The sequence below is a fragment of the Thamnophis sirtalis genome, unplaced genomic scaffold (assembly GCF_051295495.1).
Source record: "Thamnophis sirtalis isolate CommonGarterSnake01/CBP01778 unplaced genomic scaffold, rThaSir2_p1.2 scaffold_7, whole genome shotgun sequence".
Classification (NCBI taxonomy): Eukaryota; Metazoa; Chordata; class Lepidosauria; order Squamata; family Natricidae; genus Thamnophis; species Thamnophis sirtalis.
This window is the reverse complement of record NW_028261387.1, coordinates 6,545,952-6,558,581: the sequence shown is the minus strand read 5'-3', so window position 1 is coordinate 6,558,581 and position 12,630 is coordinate 6,545,952. Positions and strand designations below refer to the sequence as shown.

The 12,630-nt window shown below is 37.7% G+C and overlaps 1 protein-coding gene across 1 annotated transcript in view; it reads left to right on the top strand.

The window, feature by feature from the left end:
* LOC148044526 (uncharacterized) overlaps positions 1 to 12,630 on the top strand; it is a 99,915-nt gene that overhangs the window by 61,638 nt on the left and 25,647 nt on the right. The window contains exons 38-42 of the mRNA XM_087720749.1: positions 1,361 to 1,399; positions 5,778 to 5,804; positions 6,603 to 6,647; positions 9,495 to 9,536; positions 12,306 to 12,341. Of these exons, the coding sequence (XP_087576875.1) occupies positions 1,361 to 1,399; positions 5,778 to 5,804; positions 6,603 to 6,647; positions 9,495 to 9,536; positions 12,306 to 12,341 (189 nt within the window). The remainder of the gene's footprint in view (positions 1 to 1,360; positions 1,400 to 5,777; positions 5,805 to 6,602; positions 6,648 to 9,494; positions 9,537 to 12,305; positions 12,342 to 12,630) is intronic.

Here is a 12,630-nt window from a genome sequence, read left to right as displayed (position 1 = left end):
AAGTGTGCCTTTGCACAAAAAAGGTTGAAAAACACTGCTTTAAACAGAGGTCCTTCAAAAGAGCACTAAACCAATGATTAAAACCAAGTCTAGCATTACACTACAAAAAAGCATTAAACCCATGTTTATAATGAGCCCACATTAGATCTGAGAAGCCCTTCAGAAAACATGGTCAAGTTTTTGAGCCTTTGATTCTGCCAGAAGTTTGGGCTTTTCTACAATATGGCCAAAATGGCCATAAAGTGGTCCCCAACAGAATAGCCTAGCGTGGCCAACACCTGGGGTTGATGAGGTCCCCTCCCCTCTCGACAGGTGTGGTTGTTGGTCATTTTAATATGTGTATTTTGTACTTGTATGTTTCCCCTTCCCGTTTAAGTTGTTCGCCGCCCTGAGTCCCTTTTAGGGAATAGGGCGGCATATAAATAAAATAAAACTTAAACTTAAACTTAAACACAGTGGTCCCTCAACTGTATCAGCAACTTGCAACCTCGATGAATCATGCTAGATTGTGCCCGTGGCCAAAATTGTTTTGGGAGAAAAGGTAAATTTTATTTCAAAACTGGTACAACTAACGATGAGGTTTAGCTGCTCTGCTATATGCTGAGGTTCAGATGAAGATAAGGTTATAAGGATGTGGAATAATAGAAAAAAAATATGGGGCGTGTTTATACGGTGGTTAGAGAGGACGGAGGCCAAGCCCTCTGGGTCTCTAATCTGCTATTGTGGTGAAGATCTTCTGAACTGTAGGATGGGAAACTGGAACGCCTTTTATTCCATTTGGGAACCTTCTACTTTCTATCTTAAGATGGTATCTATTTGCCTGTGGCTAAAGCTGCTTAGCAGAATAGATTGTCAGGGAGTGTAAAAAGTCCTTGGAAAGGAAGAAAGCAAGGAAGGGAAGGGAAAGGAAGAAGGAAGGAATACAAATGAAGCAGAAGAAGCTCCAATAACTGTTGTTCGCCAGGTCCAACTGCTGAATATATTTTGCTGTTCCTTCTTTGCCCTTGGATGGAGAAATGTTGTGGGAGAGAAAGTAAAGATTTAATAAAAGGAGCAATAACCACACCTTCCGGTCCCACCCAAAAACTGAAATAGAACAGAACAAAAAGGAGTTTTGTATGAACCAACAGAGATTGGTTATTCCCTCTTCCCTACAATTCTGATATTATGGTATTATCTGAGCATCAACACACTTCCCATCAGGTCAAAGAAAGGGAAAGGATCAGACTCATATATAAATGTATATCATATACTCTTTTTTTAACTGGAAGGTATCCTCTTTCTGTGAGGTAGAGAGCATGATTATTTTCTTTCAGTTGTCCTGATTTGTCCTGAAGTAATTTATATTGACCTTTTACAGGATAGAACCCTTTCGGATGATAGAAACAATCATCCACAGGTAAGGATGTCCTTTTCATTACTTTTGACAGGATGATGACACCCTTACAAATTCTGTATTGGTAGTAATTCCCGACCATTTGATAAAAGTCTTTTGAAGTTAGATAAAACCAGGTGACAAAATTGGAAAATTTTCAAGTTGTAACTCAGGGCTTGTCCTTTTCAATTTGGTAACAATATATTTTAACAGATATATCCAGGATTCACACCTATATTGTTAGTTTAGGCATTAAAGATTAAATACAGATATTTTGAAAATGAGATTTTGGTAAAAAAAATACAATTTAGGCTTAAAATATTCTGGAATCCATGGATAAATATAGATGTAGCATCCAAAAAGCAGTAAAAAGTGATCTGGAAGTGCCCTTGTTGATAGGAAGAGCCGAGGTGGCGCAGTGGTTAAATGCAGCACTGCAGGCTACTTCAGCTGACTGCAGTTCGGCTGTTCAAATCTCACCGGCTCAGGGTTGACTCAGCCTTCCATCCTTCCGAGGTGGGTAAAATGAGGACCCGGATTGTTGTTGGGGGCAATATGCTGACTCTGTAAACCGCTTAGAGAGGGCTGAAAGCCCTATGAAGCGGTATATCAGTCTAACTGCTATTGCTATTGCTATTGTATTCAATGCACATAAATATATGCTTCCCCACGCCTGAATTCATAAAAGAAATATTTTAGATTTTAAAAGTTGCGGCTTTATTTTTAAGAAGCTCTTCACAATCATATATAATCCTACACTAAGAAGGTGATTTATTATCTCCTTGTAGGATGGATCATTTATGCCAAATGTATACGATCAGGTTAATATATTTCTGGATTTTAATCATTAACTTATACAGATAGTCCTTTCATTTAGCGATTGTTCAAAGTTAAAACAGCGCTGAAAAAAGTGACTTAAAACTGGTCCTCTCACTTATGACTGTGCTAGGCAGCATTCCTAACGTCATGTGATCAAAATTTGGGTGCTTGACAATCAGCCTGTATTTATGATAGTTGTCACGTCCAAAGGTCAGGTGATCACCATTTTCAGCCTGGCTTCCAACAAGCAAAGACAGTGGGAAACCTAGATTTTCTGAATGACTTCATGATTCACTTAAGAAATAATGCAGTGATTTGCTTAACAATAATAGCAAAAAAAAAAGTTTGTGAAATAGGACGTAACTTATTTAACAACCACCTTCCTTAGCAATGGAGATTCTGGTCCCGATTGGGTCTTAAATCAAGGACTATCTGTATAACTCACGAATGAACAGGAATTTTTACGCTTCAGTTTCTATTCCTTCTTTTAAAAGATCAGTCTATTTTTTTTCAATTGTCTTTGGGCTCACTCTGGATCCTTCAGGACAATCTTTTATTGCAGTTTTTCATATCCCATTCATAGAATTTTATTAGGATCCTGGACAGTTCTGTCTTTCCTGTGTAATTCTGCTATTTTTTCCAACGTTTCTTCGTGGTTTTTAAGTAGGAAAAAATCACCACACTGTTGCATAAAGAAATAAAGGCTATCTCCAGAATTTCTTTTATTTGCTATCACTAAGAGTGAACACCCTTCGGCGTTTTATGCAGAGAATTTCTGTCTCAAATAGTTGATAATGTATATTTGGCATCGGAAGGGGTTTAATCATGAGGCTACAGTTGATTTTGATGCTACCCTTCAATTTATCGGAACTGGGTGCAACAGATTTTGGCTGCCATTGTATTTACATTGTTTTATGTCATTTGTATAATGATGTCATTACACAAATGACAAGTTTGGTACAAGCAATATCATTTGGATTGGGTACGTAATAATGTTACTGCAAATGACATTCTTTCCAATTTAATAGACAATCAGAAATAATGGACACCCACTCCTCGCCATTAGTCCCTGAGAGAAGATTTCATTATATGTGGAAATTCAAGCGTTTTATTTGAATGTATTGACAAAAGAATCAAGCTTCAAGCTTTCTGTAAAAAAAAAAAACTTTTACAGCTGTGCAGTGCTAATTCCTCACTAGAATTCTGATTAGTCCCATCAATTTCTTCCTCTCTCTCTTTTTTTAAAATGAAATCTGAAGTGAAAATATTTGAAAATAGTGAAAAAGTGAAATATTTTGAAAACAGTTTTATCTGCAGTTGCCATTATTTGGTTCTCCTCGCCTTTGAGAGAAATAATATTTTTGCCAGCTCTTGAATTTTTTTCCTCAAGGGCCATCTTAACTTTATGAGGAAAATTTTATCAATAAACAATACTTTTATCAATAAATAAAGGTAGAAAAACATTTTTGTTTATGGGGGCTGCATTTTTTTTTCATATTAGCGTCTAGATTTTGTAAGGCTTGGAGTGACATTTTCAGATTTGCTCATTTCTAAGGGTGGCTCAGAGGATGTGGTGGCTCAGTAGCTAAGATGCTGAGCTTGTTGATCAGAAGGTTGGCAGTTCAGCAGTTCGAATCCCTAGCACTGTGTAACGGAGTCAGCTCCTGTTACTTGCCCCAACTTCTGCCAACCTAGCAGTTCGAAAGCACCTAAAAATGCAAGTAGAATAATAGGGACTAGCTTTGCTGGGAAGGTAACAGCGTTCCATGCGCCTTCGCCATTTAGTCATGCTAGCCACATAACCACGGAGACGTCTTTGGACAGCGCTGGCTCTTCGGCTTTGAAACAGAGATAAGCACTGCCCCCTAGAGTCGGGAACGACTAGCACATATGTGCAAGGGGAAACATTACTTTTCCCTTTACCTAAGGGTAGAATTGGATATTAAAAGCAAAAAAAGTACATTGAATAAATAAGAGGTGAAAAGCGTCTTTTTTAACTTTTATTTTAATAAAACCAGGAAAGTCTGCAATACTGAAAATGTATTACTGAATGTTGACAATAGGATCTTAGAAAAAGATTCTGAAGGCCATAAAAATTAGGTCCTTTGTATAAAACTTAATTGCTGAAACAGCCTGCCAATTGCAAACAATTTTAGGTCTGTTGTAGTTATAATTAGAGGTTTGCTCCTATAGAAGGAGTAATTTCTTGTGTTTTTCATAGTTTCTCGTTCAATAAAGCTAGCACTAGAGAAAAACAGCTAATGGATTATTGTTATGTAGTAACCAGGTCCTATTTCCCTGCCCCCCCCCTTCTATCTATCTATCATCTATCTATCTATCTATCTATCTACCTATCTATCTATCTATCTATCTATCTATCTATCCATCCATCATCTATCTGTTTTCCCTGTGTGTATACAAACACATTTTTTATCTATAGATATCTATCTACTGTATCTATCTATCTATCTATCTACAGTATCTATCTATCTATCCATCATCTATCTGTTTTCCCTGTGTGTATACAAACACATTTTCTATCTATATCTATCTATCTATCTATCTATCTATCTATCTATCTATCTATCTATCTATCTATCTATCTATCTACCTACCTACCTACCTACCTACCTACCTACCTACCTACCTACCTACCTACCTACCTATCTATCTACAGTATCTATCTATCTATCTATCTATCTATCTATCTATCTATCTATCTATCTATCTATCTATCTATCCATCGTCTATCTGTTTTCCCTGTGTGTATACAAACACATTTTTATCTATAGATATCTATCTACTGTATCTATCTACTGTATCTATCTATCTATCTATCTATCTATCTATCTATCTATCTATCTATCTATCTATCTATCTATCTATCTATCTATCTATCTACAGTATCTATCTATCTATCCATCATCTATCTGTTTTCCCTGTGTGTATGCAAACACATTTTCTATCTATAGATATCTATCTACTCTATCTATCTATCTATCTATCTATCTATCCATCCATCCATCCATCCATCCATCCATCCATCCATCCATCCATCCATCCATCATCTATCTGTTTTCCCTGTGTGTATACAAACACATTTTTATCCTTAGATATCTATCTACTGTATCTATCTATCTACTCACTCTATCTATCTATCTATCTATCTATCTATCTATCTATCTATCTATCTATCTATCTATCTATCTTTCTATCTATCTATCTATCTATCTATCTATCTATCTATCTATCTATCTATCTATCTATCTATCTATCTATCTACTGTATCTATCTACTGTATCTATCTATCTATCTATCTATCTATCTATCTATCTATCTATCTATCTATCTATCATCTCTATTTATCTATCTCTAATAGTAATCCTACTATTATCTTCTACTTCCTATTAAATCTCTTCAGGATGAAATAACTTGTTCAACCTGGTTTAATTCCAGTCCCTAAATTGGCACTGGGTTAGATTAACAGAAAATAACATTTAAGAACAGGCATTTTATAATAAAACATTACACAGTGTTTGATTTCTTATAGTAAAGGTGAAACTAATTGTTTGCATTTTTACAGAATCGATGTATATGTCCTAATACACAGGTAATTTATTTATTTTTCATTAAAATAAAATAAAAAATGATACCCAAATTCGGATTCTTTGTAGAATCTATCTATATATCCAATAACTAACTAAGAGGTCGGTTAAAAAAAATTATGCATGTTTGTAGTGATGTCAGGGTGACTTTCTATTGTGAATATATCTGAATTAGTCAAGTATATCTTCCAGATGTACAGAGGTTAATGTACCAGATAATTCCTATTCCTCCCCACTTTTTTTCTTTTACACCAAAGTAGCACTCTTGGCAATAAAAGAAAGGAAAGGAGACAGATGATGAATTAAGGAGCGATTAATCACAGAACTCTCTAGCTCTACTGAACAGGAAGTAATGAAACTAGACTTTTCTTTGCTAAATAGAAACTACCAGTATTAATGGCGTCCTATAGATAGAAGGCAGTAGTTATGCCTTTTATTCAGTGCTGTGGGAAGCCTTTGTTTGTTTGAAACTACTATTGCTTTAAAAATCTATGCAGCAGCAGAATTCAAGTTTGTGTGCAAACAGGGCTAGTATATATAAAATATATGTACATCGAATGTTACGAGACTTGGAGAAGCAAATAAACTCTACTAAGAGAGTAAGCATATATTATATGTTAATGTTCTATAGGTTGTATAGAAAAAACTCCATAATCACCTCTGTTCCTAGGTTTAAAAAAAAACCCATAGTGAAAATAGTTTAAAATAGGCATTCTTATGGAACAATTGTTAAAGATATCTAAGATGTTTTAAGGTGGCATATTATTTTGACAACTTTTTGAAGGAATCATTGTTTTCTTCAGAATGAACAAGTTGGATCAGATGGAGGAAGCAGCCAATCTGAACAGGTAAAATATTACACATAGGTAGTCCTCCACTTACGACCATAATTGATCTCAGAATTATGGTAGTAAGTCATTGCAATTGTTAAGTGGGTCACCAAGTGACTCAGTGGTGGGTTTCAAAAATTGTTCGGACCTACTCTGTGGGTGTGGCCTCCTTTGTGGGAGTGGCTTGCCGCCCATGTGACCGGATATGAAGATGCCGACGACACTTGTCAGAAGCACCTTGAATTACCTCACACACAGCACTGGCATGCATAAGAATAGGATGTAAACTTGTTTTTAAAAGGCATCTTTGGTTTGCGTTAAAACAACTTCAACACACGCAATGTTCTGATTGCACCACAAACGCAGTAGTCATCCTTACCTTTCACAGAGGCACTGAGTTTTATAAATAGGAGCATGATAGTGTAGAATAATCATATCCATGGACCAATGGTGGGTTTCAAAAAATTTTGGAAGCTCTTCTGTAGGTGTGGCCTGCTTTCCGGGTCCACTGGTGGAACCTCTTCTAACCGGTTCGGTAGATTTGACGAACCGGTTCTACCGAATAGGTGCGAACTGGTAGGAACCCACCTCTGAAGTGACTGGATCCGATAATTTCAAATGGCCGTTAAATGAGTCTGGTCCTAAGTTGAGGACTACATGTAGTGCATTCCCGATGTGTATCATAGCAATATATGTTTAATGCAAGTGACAATGGGGATGAATGCTATATGTTGAACCGTGCCCAATTCTTGACAATTCTATCAATCATCTCTCTCCACATTTTCTAATCTTGTACAGCTTCTTTTGCTTGATTTATGCTCTGGCTGGTATTGGCTTTGATGGTGTTTAGCAAGTGTGGGTTTTTTGGAGGCCTCATTTCCTTTTACTACTGACCCTTCCAAGCATAACTTCCACCATCTTTCCTTTTTTAAAGTCCCCGTGGATGCTCCTGGTTGTGCTTATTCTCTCTTTATTCAAAAGAGAAAGTAGAGTAGAATAGTTTGCTGTTGATACATTACAGCAAGTAAAGATCATTTTCTCTCCATGATTGTTTCTATGGCAGCAGCAATTAATATGGATAGCTATTGTTCTGACCCCCCCCCCCTCGCTCCACACCAAAGCACACTCCGAGCCAGAGATAAATTACAGCATTTAATTAACAGACAAACAGGTCCTTGGCATCAACCCAGCACAGACAAGCTTGGGCAGCAATAAACACAGATAAGGCTTGGCAGCAATCCAGCCTGCCAAGCTCACACAAAGTTCTCCGACATTCAATTCTGTGTTGACTTCTGCAAAGAGGGGCGTGTGCACAAGCAGCCTTTTTATAGTCTGGAGAGGAGCCTAATGACCACCAGCTGAGTGCATTTACCTCCTGTAATTGTGTAATTGTTCCTGACGCCTAGTAGTTCTTCGATGGCGTGCATCCAGGAACAACTCACTACTGGCTTCTGGCTCACTCTCCCTTGTCTCCTCCCCACTGGTCCCAAGGCTCAGGTGCCTCCTGGTGGCCAACCAGCCTCTCTACACCCTGCTCGGAGTCGGAACCCTGTCCGGGGTCCTCCACATCCTCCCGAGCCGACTCACAGGGCCCCTCGCCGTCGGAGTCTGGTGGCAGCTCCAACGGCTCCTGCTGGGCCACAACAGCTATGAACTATTTCATAATGCTGATTTCCCCAACTAACCCTGTCTGGATGTATTGGTAGTGGAGGAGAGAAGAGGGGGAAAAAAACTAATTAAAAAATTGTCAAATCCCAAGTTGGAAGAGGCTCAGGGTAGCCACCCCCGAGAATCCCTCCAGAAATAGGTATCTATTAGGGTGAAGAGTTATAGCTTTAATTTGCCAAGATTCTGTCCATTAGGTCTAAGCAGATAAAGAATTGGACTCAACTGGATTTTGATCTCTCGTCTTTGGGCCTGACCTGACAATATGTGATATATACCATGATAATATAGAGATGCAAAAACAATACTAAAAATAATATTACTTCTTTTGTAGCCTCCAAAATTTTCTTTCTGTAGTCTATTACAAAAGGGCTCAAGGTACTTGCCAGTTTTAAACTTGTATGCTTTGTTATACATCAGTTTCTGAGGTGTAATAATCTTGGCAACCTCTAGGAGGTAGCAAAAATATATAGAGACCGCCTCCTGCCGATTACCTCCCTTAGACCGATCAGATCTCACAGGTTAGGTCTCCTCCGGATTCCATCTGCCAGCCAATGTCGGCTGGCGACTCCCCGGGGGAGAGCCTTCTCTGTTGCAGCTCCAGCCCTCTGGAATGACCTCCCCGTGGAGATCCGCACCCTTACTACCTTCCCGGCCTTCCGCAAAGCCACCAAGTCCTGGCTGCTCCAGCAGGCCAGGGGGCTTGTGAAACATCTAGCCCCACGGAAACTGTGAATGTTGCGTTCTTTTTTAAAGTGTTGTCTTTGTCTATTTATCCCCTTTCCCTTGTCTATTGTGAGCCGCCCGGAGTCCTTCAGGAGTGGGCGGCATACAAGACAAATAAATAAATAAATAAATAAATAAAATATAGAAACTCTGCTTCCATCTAGTGGACCTATGAGTTTATTTAGCCACAGTAGAGTAGCCTAATAAAGCCAAAATTTATAAGCTGCGGACCTAATTTCCATCGCGTTCGATATAAATGATAAGGTGTTCTTAAAAACCAACGTTTTTCTATCTCTCAATACATCCTACAGATGTTATTTTTATTGATAGTTTAACTAAAAATACAAAACTCCATTCTAAGCTTCTTTCTGGTCTAAGAAAGCTGTGATGAGAAATCTATAAAAGTCTGTTAGGCGAATATACATATTTCAGCAATGATATATTTTAAAATATTAACTGGGTTTTCTTCCACAGGGTGGATATGGTGGCTCATATGATGGCAGCCAATACGGACAGGTAAAATATAAAATATTATAAAAGTAATAATATGTTTGTTCAATCGTGACCACAGGATTCTACTACTTTGCAGTGTTGTGCTGCAAGTTTTATCCCTTTTGGAATTCTGAAAGAATATTCTTTCAGAAACCAAAGAAGGCTTGAAACATCTGGTCAAAAGGATTAAAATAGACAGCGAGAAATTTGGCCTCTTCTGAACATCAAAAAGACTGAGGTCATAACCACTGAGAGGAATGGAAATGTCAAAATAACACTTGATGGTAAAAAGATCAAATGTGCATAAGAATTTACTTTCCTAGAATCACAGATTGATCGGTGCTGTCCAGAAATAAAGTGTTGAATTACATTGGGTCTCAAAACAATGACGAGCAGGAATAGGATATGGAAAAGAAAAGACACCAACCTGGCAAATCAATGCAAATAAGTTTACACTATTATGTTTCCCGTAGTCAGCTGCTTACAGTTGCAAAAGTTGGACTGTGAAAAAAAAATAGATTTGAGGAAAAATGATCTCTCTCTTTCTCTCAGTTCAACTCACCTCGTAGGACTGTTGTTGTGGTGAAAATAGGAGGTAGGAACATTAGGTATATTCACTACCTTAAGCTATTGATAAAAATACTTTTTAAAAAGGGTAGGATATATATATATATATATATATATATATATATATATATATATATATATATATATATATATATATATATATATATACATATATATATATATATATATATATATATATACATACATACATACATACATACATACATACATATATATATATATACACATTTATCAGCACAAATACAACATTATATCTATCTATCTATCTCTATCTCTATCTCTATCTCTATCTATCTCTATCTCTATCTCTATCTCTATCTCTATCTCTATCTCTATATATCTATCTCTATCTCTATCTCTATCTCTATCTCTATCTCTATCTCTATCTCTATCTCTATCTCTATCTCTATCTCTATCTCTATCTCTATCTCTATCTCTATCTCTATCTCATCTCTATCTCTATCTCTATCTCTATCTCTATATCTATCTATCTATCTATCTATCTATCTATCTATCTATCTATCTATCTATCTATCTATCTATCAATAAATGAGAGAATGGATACTGGAGTGTAGAAAATCAAACATATCACAAGAAGTCAAAATCATACAATTCCACCTTACTTATTTCAGCCACGTCATCAGTGGTGGGTTTCAAAAATTGTTCGAACCTACTCTGTGGGTGTGGCCTCCTTTGTGGGAGTGGCTTGCCGCCCACGTGACCGGATGGGAGTGTCTTGCCGCCCATGTGACCGGATATGAAGATGCCGATGACACTTGTCAGAAGCACCTTAAATTACCTCACAAACAGCACTGGCCTGCATAAGAATATGATGTAAACTTGTTTTTTAAAAGGCATCTTTGGTTTGCGTTAAAACAACTTCAACACACGCAATGTTCTGATTGCACCACAAATGCAGTAGTCATCCTTACCTTTCACAGAGGCACTGAGTTTTATAAATATGACCATGATAGTGTAGAATAATCATATCCAAGGACCAGTGGTGGGTTTCAAAAAAGTTTGGAACCTCTTCTGTAGGTGTGGCCTGCTTTTTGGGTCCACTGGTGGAGCCTCTTCTAACCGGTTCGGTAGATTTGACGAACCGGTTCTACCAAATAGGTGCGAACTGGTAGGAACCCACCTCTGCACGTCATGCAACAAAACCTACTGGAAAAGGCGGTTATGCCTAGAGTGGTAAATAATAAAAATAGATTAGGAGTAGATGATAAAAGGAAACGAGACTTCAAAAATGACTTTCAAAATGGACTGCATGTGGCCAGACGCCATCAAAGATGAGACCAACCAGCGCATAAAACCAGTGAAAGGAGATCTACAACAATGGAAAATGTGGAGAGATAGAATTGCCAAGAATCAAGTCCAACTGAACGGACATCATCATCATCATCATCATCATCATCATCATCATCATCATCATCATCATCACAAGTAGAGTAGATAGCATAGTTCATACCAGAGGTGGGTTCCTACCAGTTCGCACCTATTCGGTAGAACCGGTTCATCAAATCTACCGAACCGGTTAGAAGAGGTTCCACCAGTGGACCCGGAAAGCAGGCCACACCTACAGAAGAGGTTCCAGAAGTTTTTGAAACCCACCACTGGTCCTTGGATATGATTATTCTACACTATCACGCTCATATTTATAAAACTCAGGGCCTCTGTGAAAGGTAAGGATGACTACTGCGTTTGTGGTGCAATCAGAACATTGCGTGTGTTGAAGTTGTTTTAACGCAAACCAAAGATGCCTTTTAAAAAACAAGTTTACATCCTATTCCTATGCATGCCAGTGCTGTGTGTGAGGTAATTTAGGTGGTTCTGACAAGTGTCGTTGGCATCTTCATATCCGGTCACATGGGCAGCAAACCACTCCCATCCGGTCACATGGGCGGCAAGCCACTCCCAAAGGAGGCCACACCCACAGAGTAGGTTCAAACAATTTTTGAAACCCACCACTGGTTCATACATAGTTGAAAACTATATGGGCAGGTCAAAGGAACATTTAAAAACTTACGTTAAAAACTCTTTTAAAACTGCTTAAACATATCAAACATAATATATAATATATATAATAAAAAAAATAAGCTCAATCCTTACTTCTGAGCCTAAGCATAAAAAATGTCTTAATGCAGATATAATAAGGAAGTAATACATTTTAACCATAACGATTTATTATTGTTTTCTGTTCAGAGTGGCCAATATGGGGGCAGCAACCAGTCTGAGCAGGTAAAACTCATTCTGCTTATTTCTGCGCTGAAATATATTGTATCTGCTTCGAAAGATTTACGCACAAGTATATATCTATCTATCGCATAATTAAAATATATTAAGAAATCTTGACATACATATAAATAGCAATAGTACTTAGACTTACCATGTTTCCCCGAAAATAAGACCGCGTCTTATTTTCTTTTGACCCCCAAAATAAACGCTAGGCCTAATTTTTGGGGAGGTCTTACTATTTTTGAGGTGCAGGAGGAGGCAAGTGTGGTCACCTCATGGCTGCTGCTGTGTT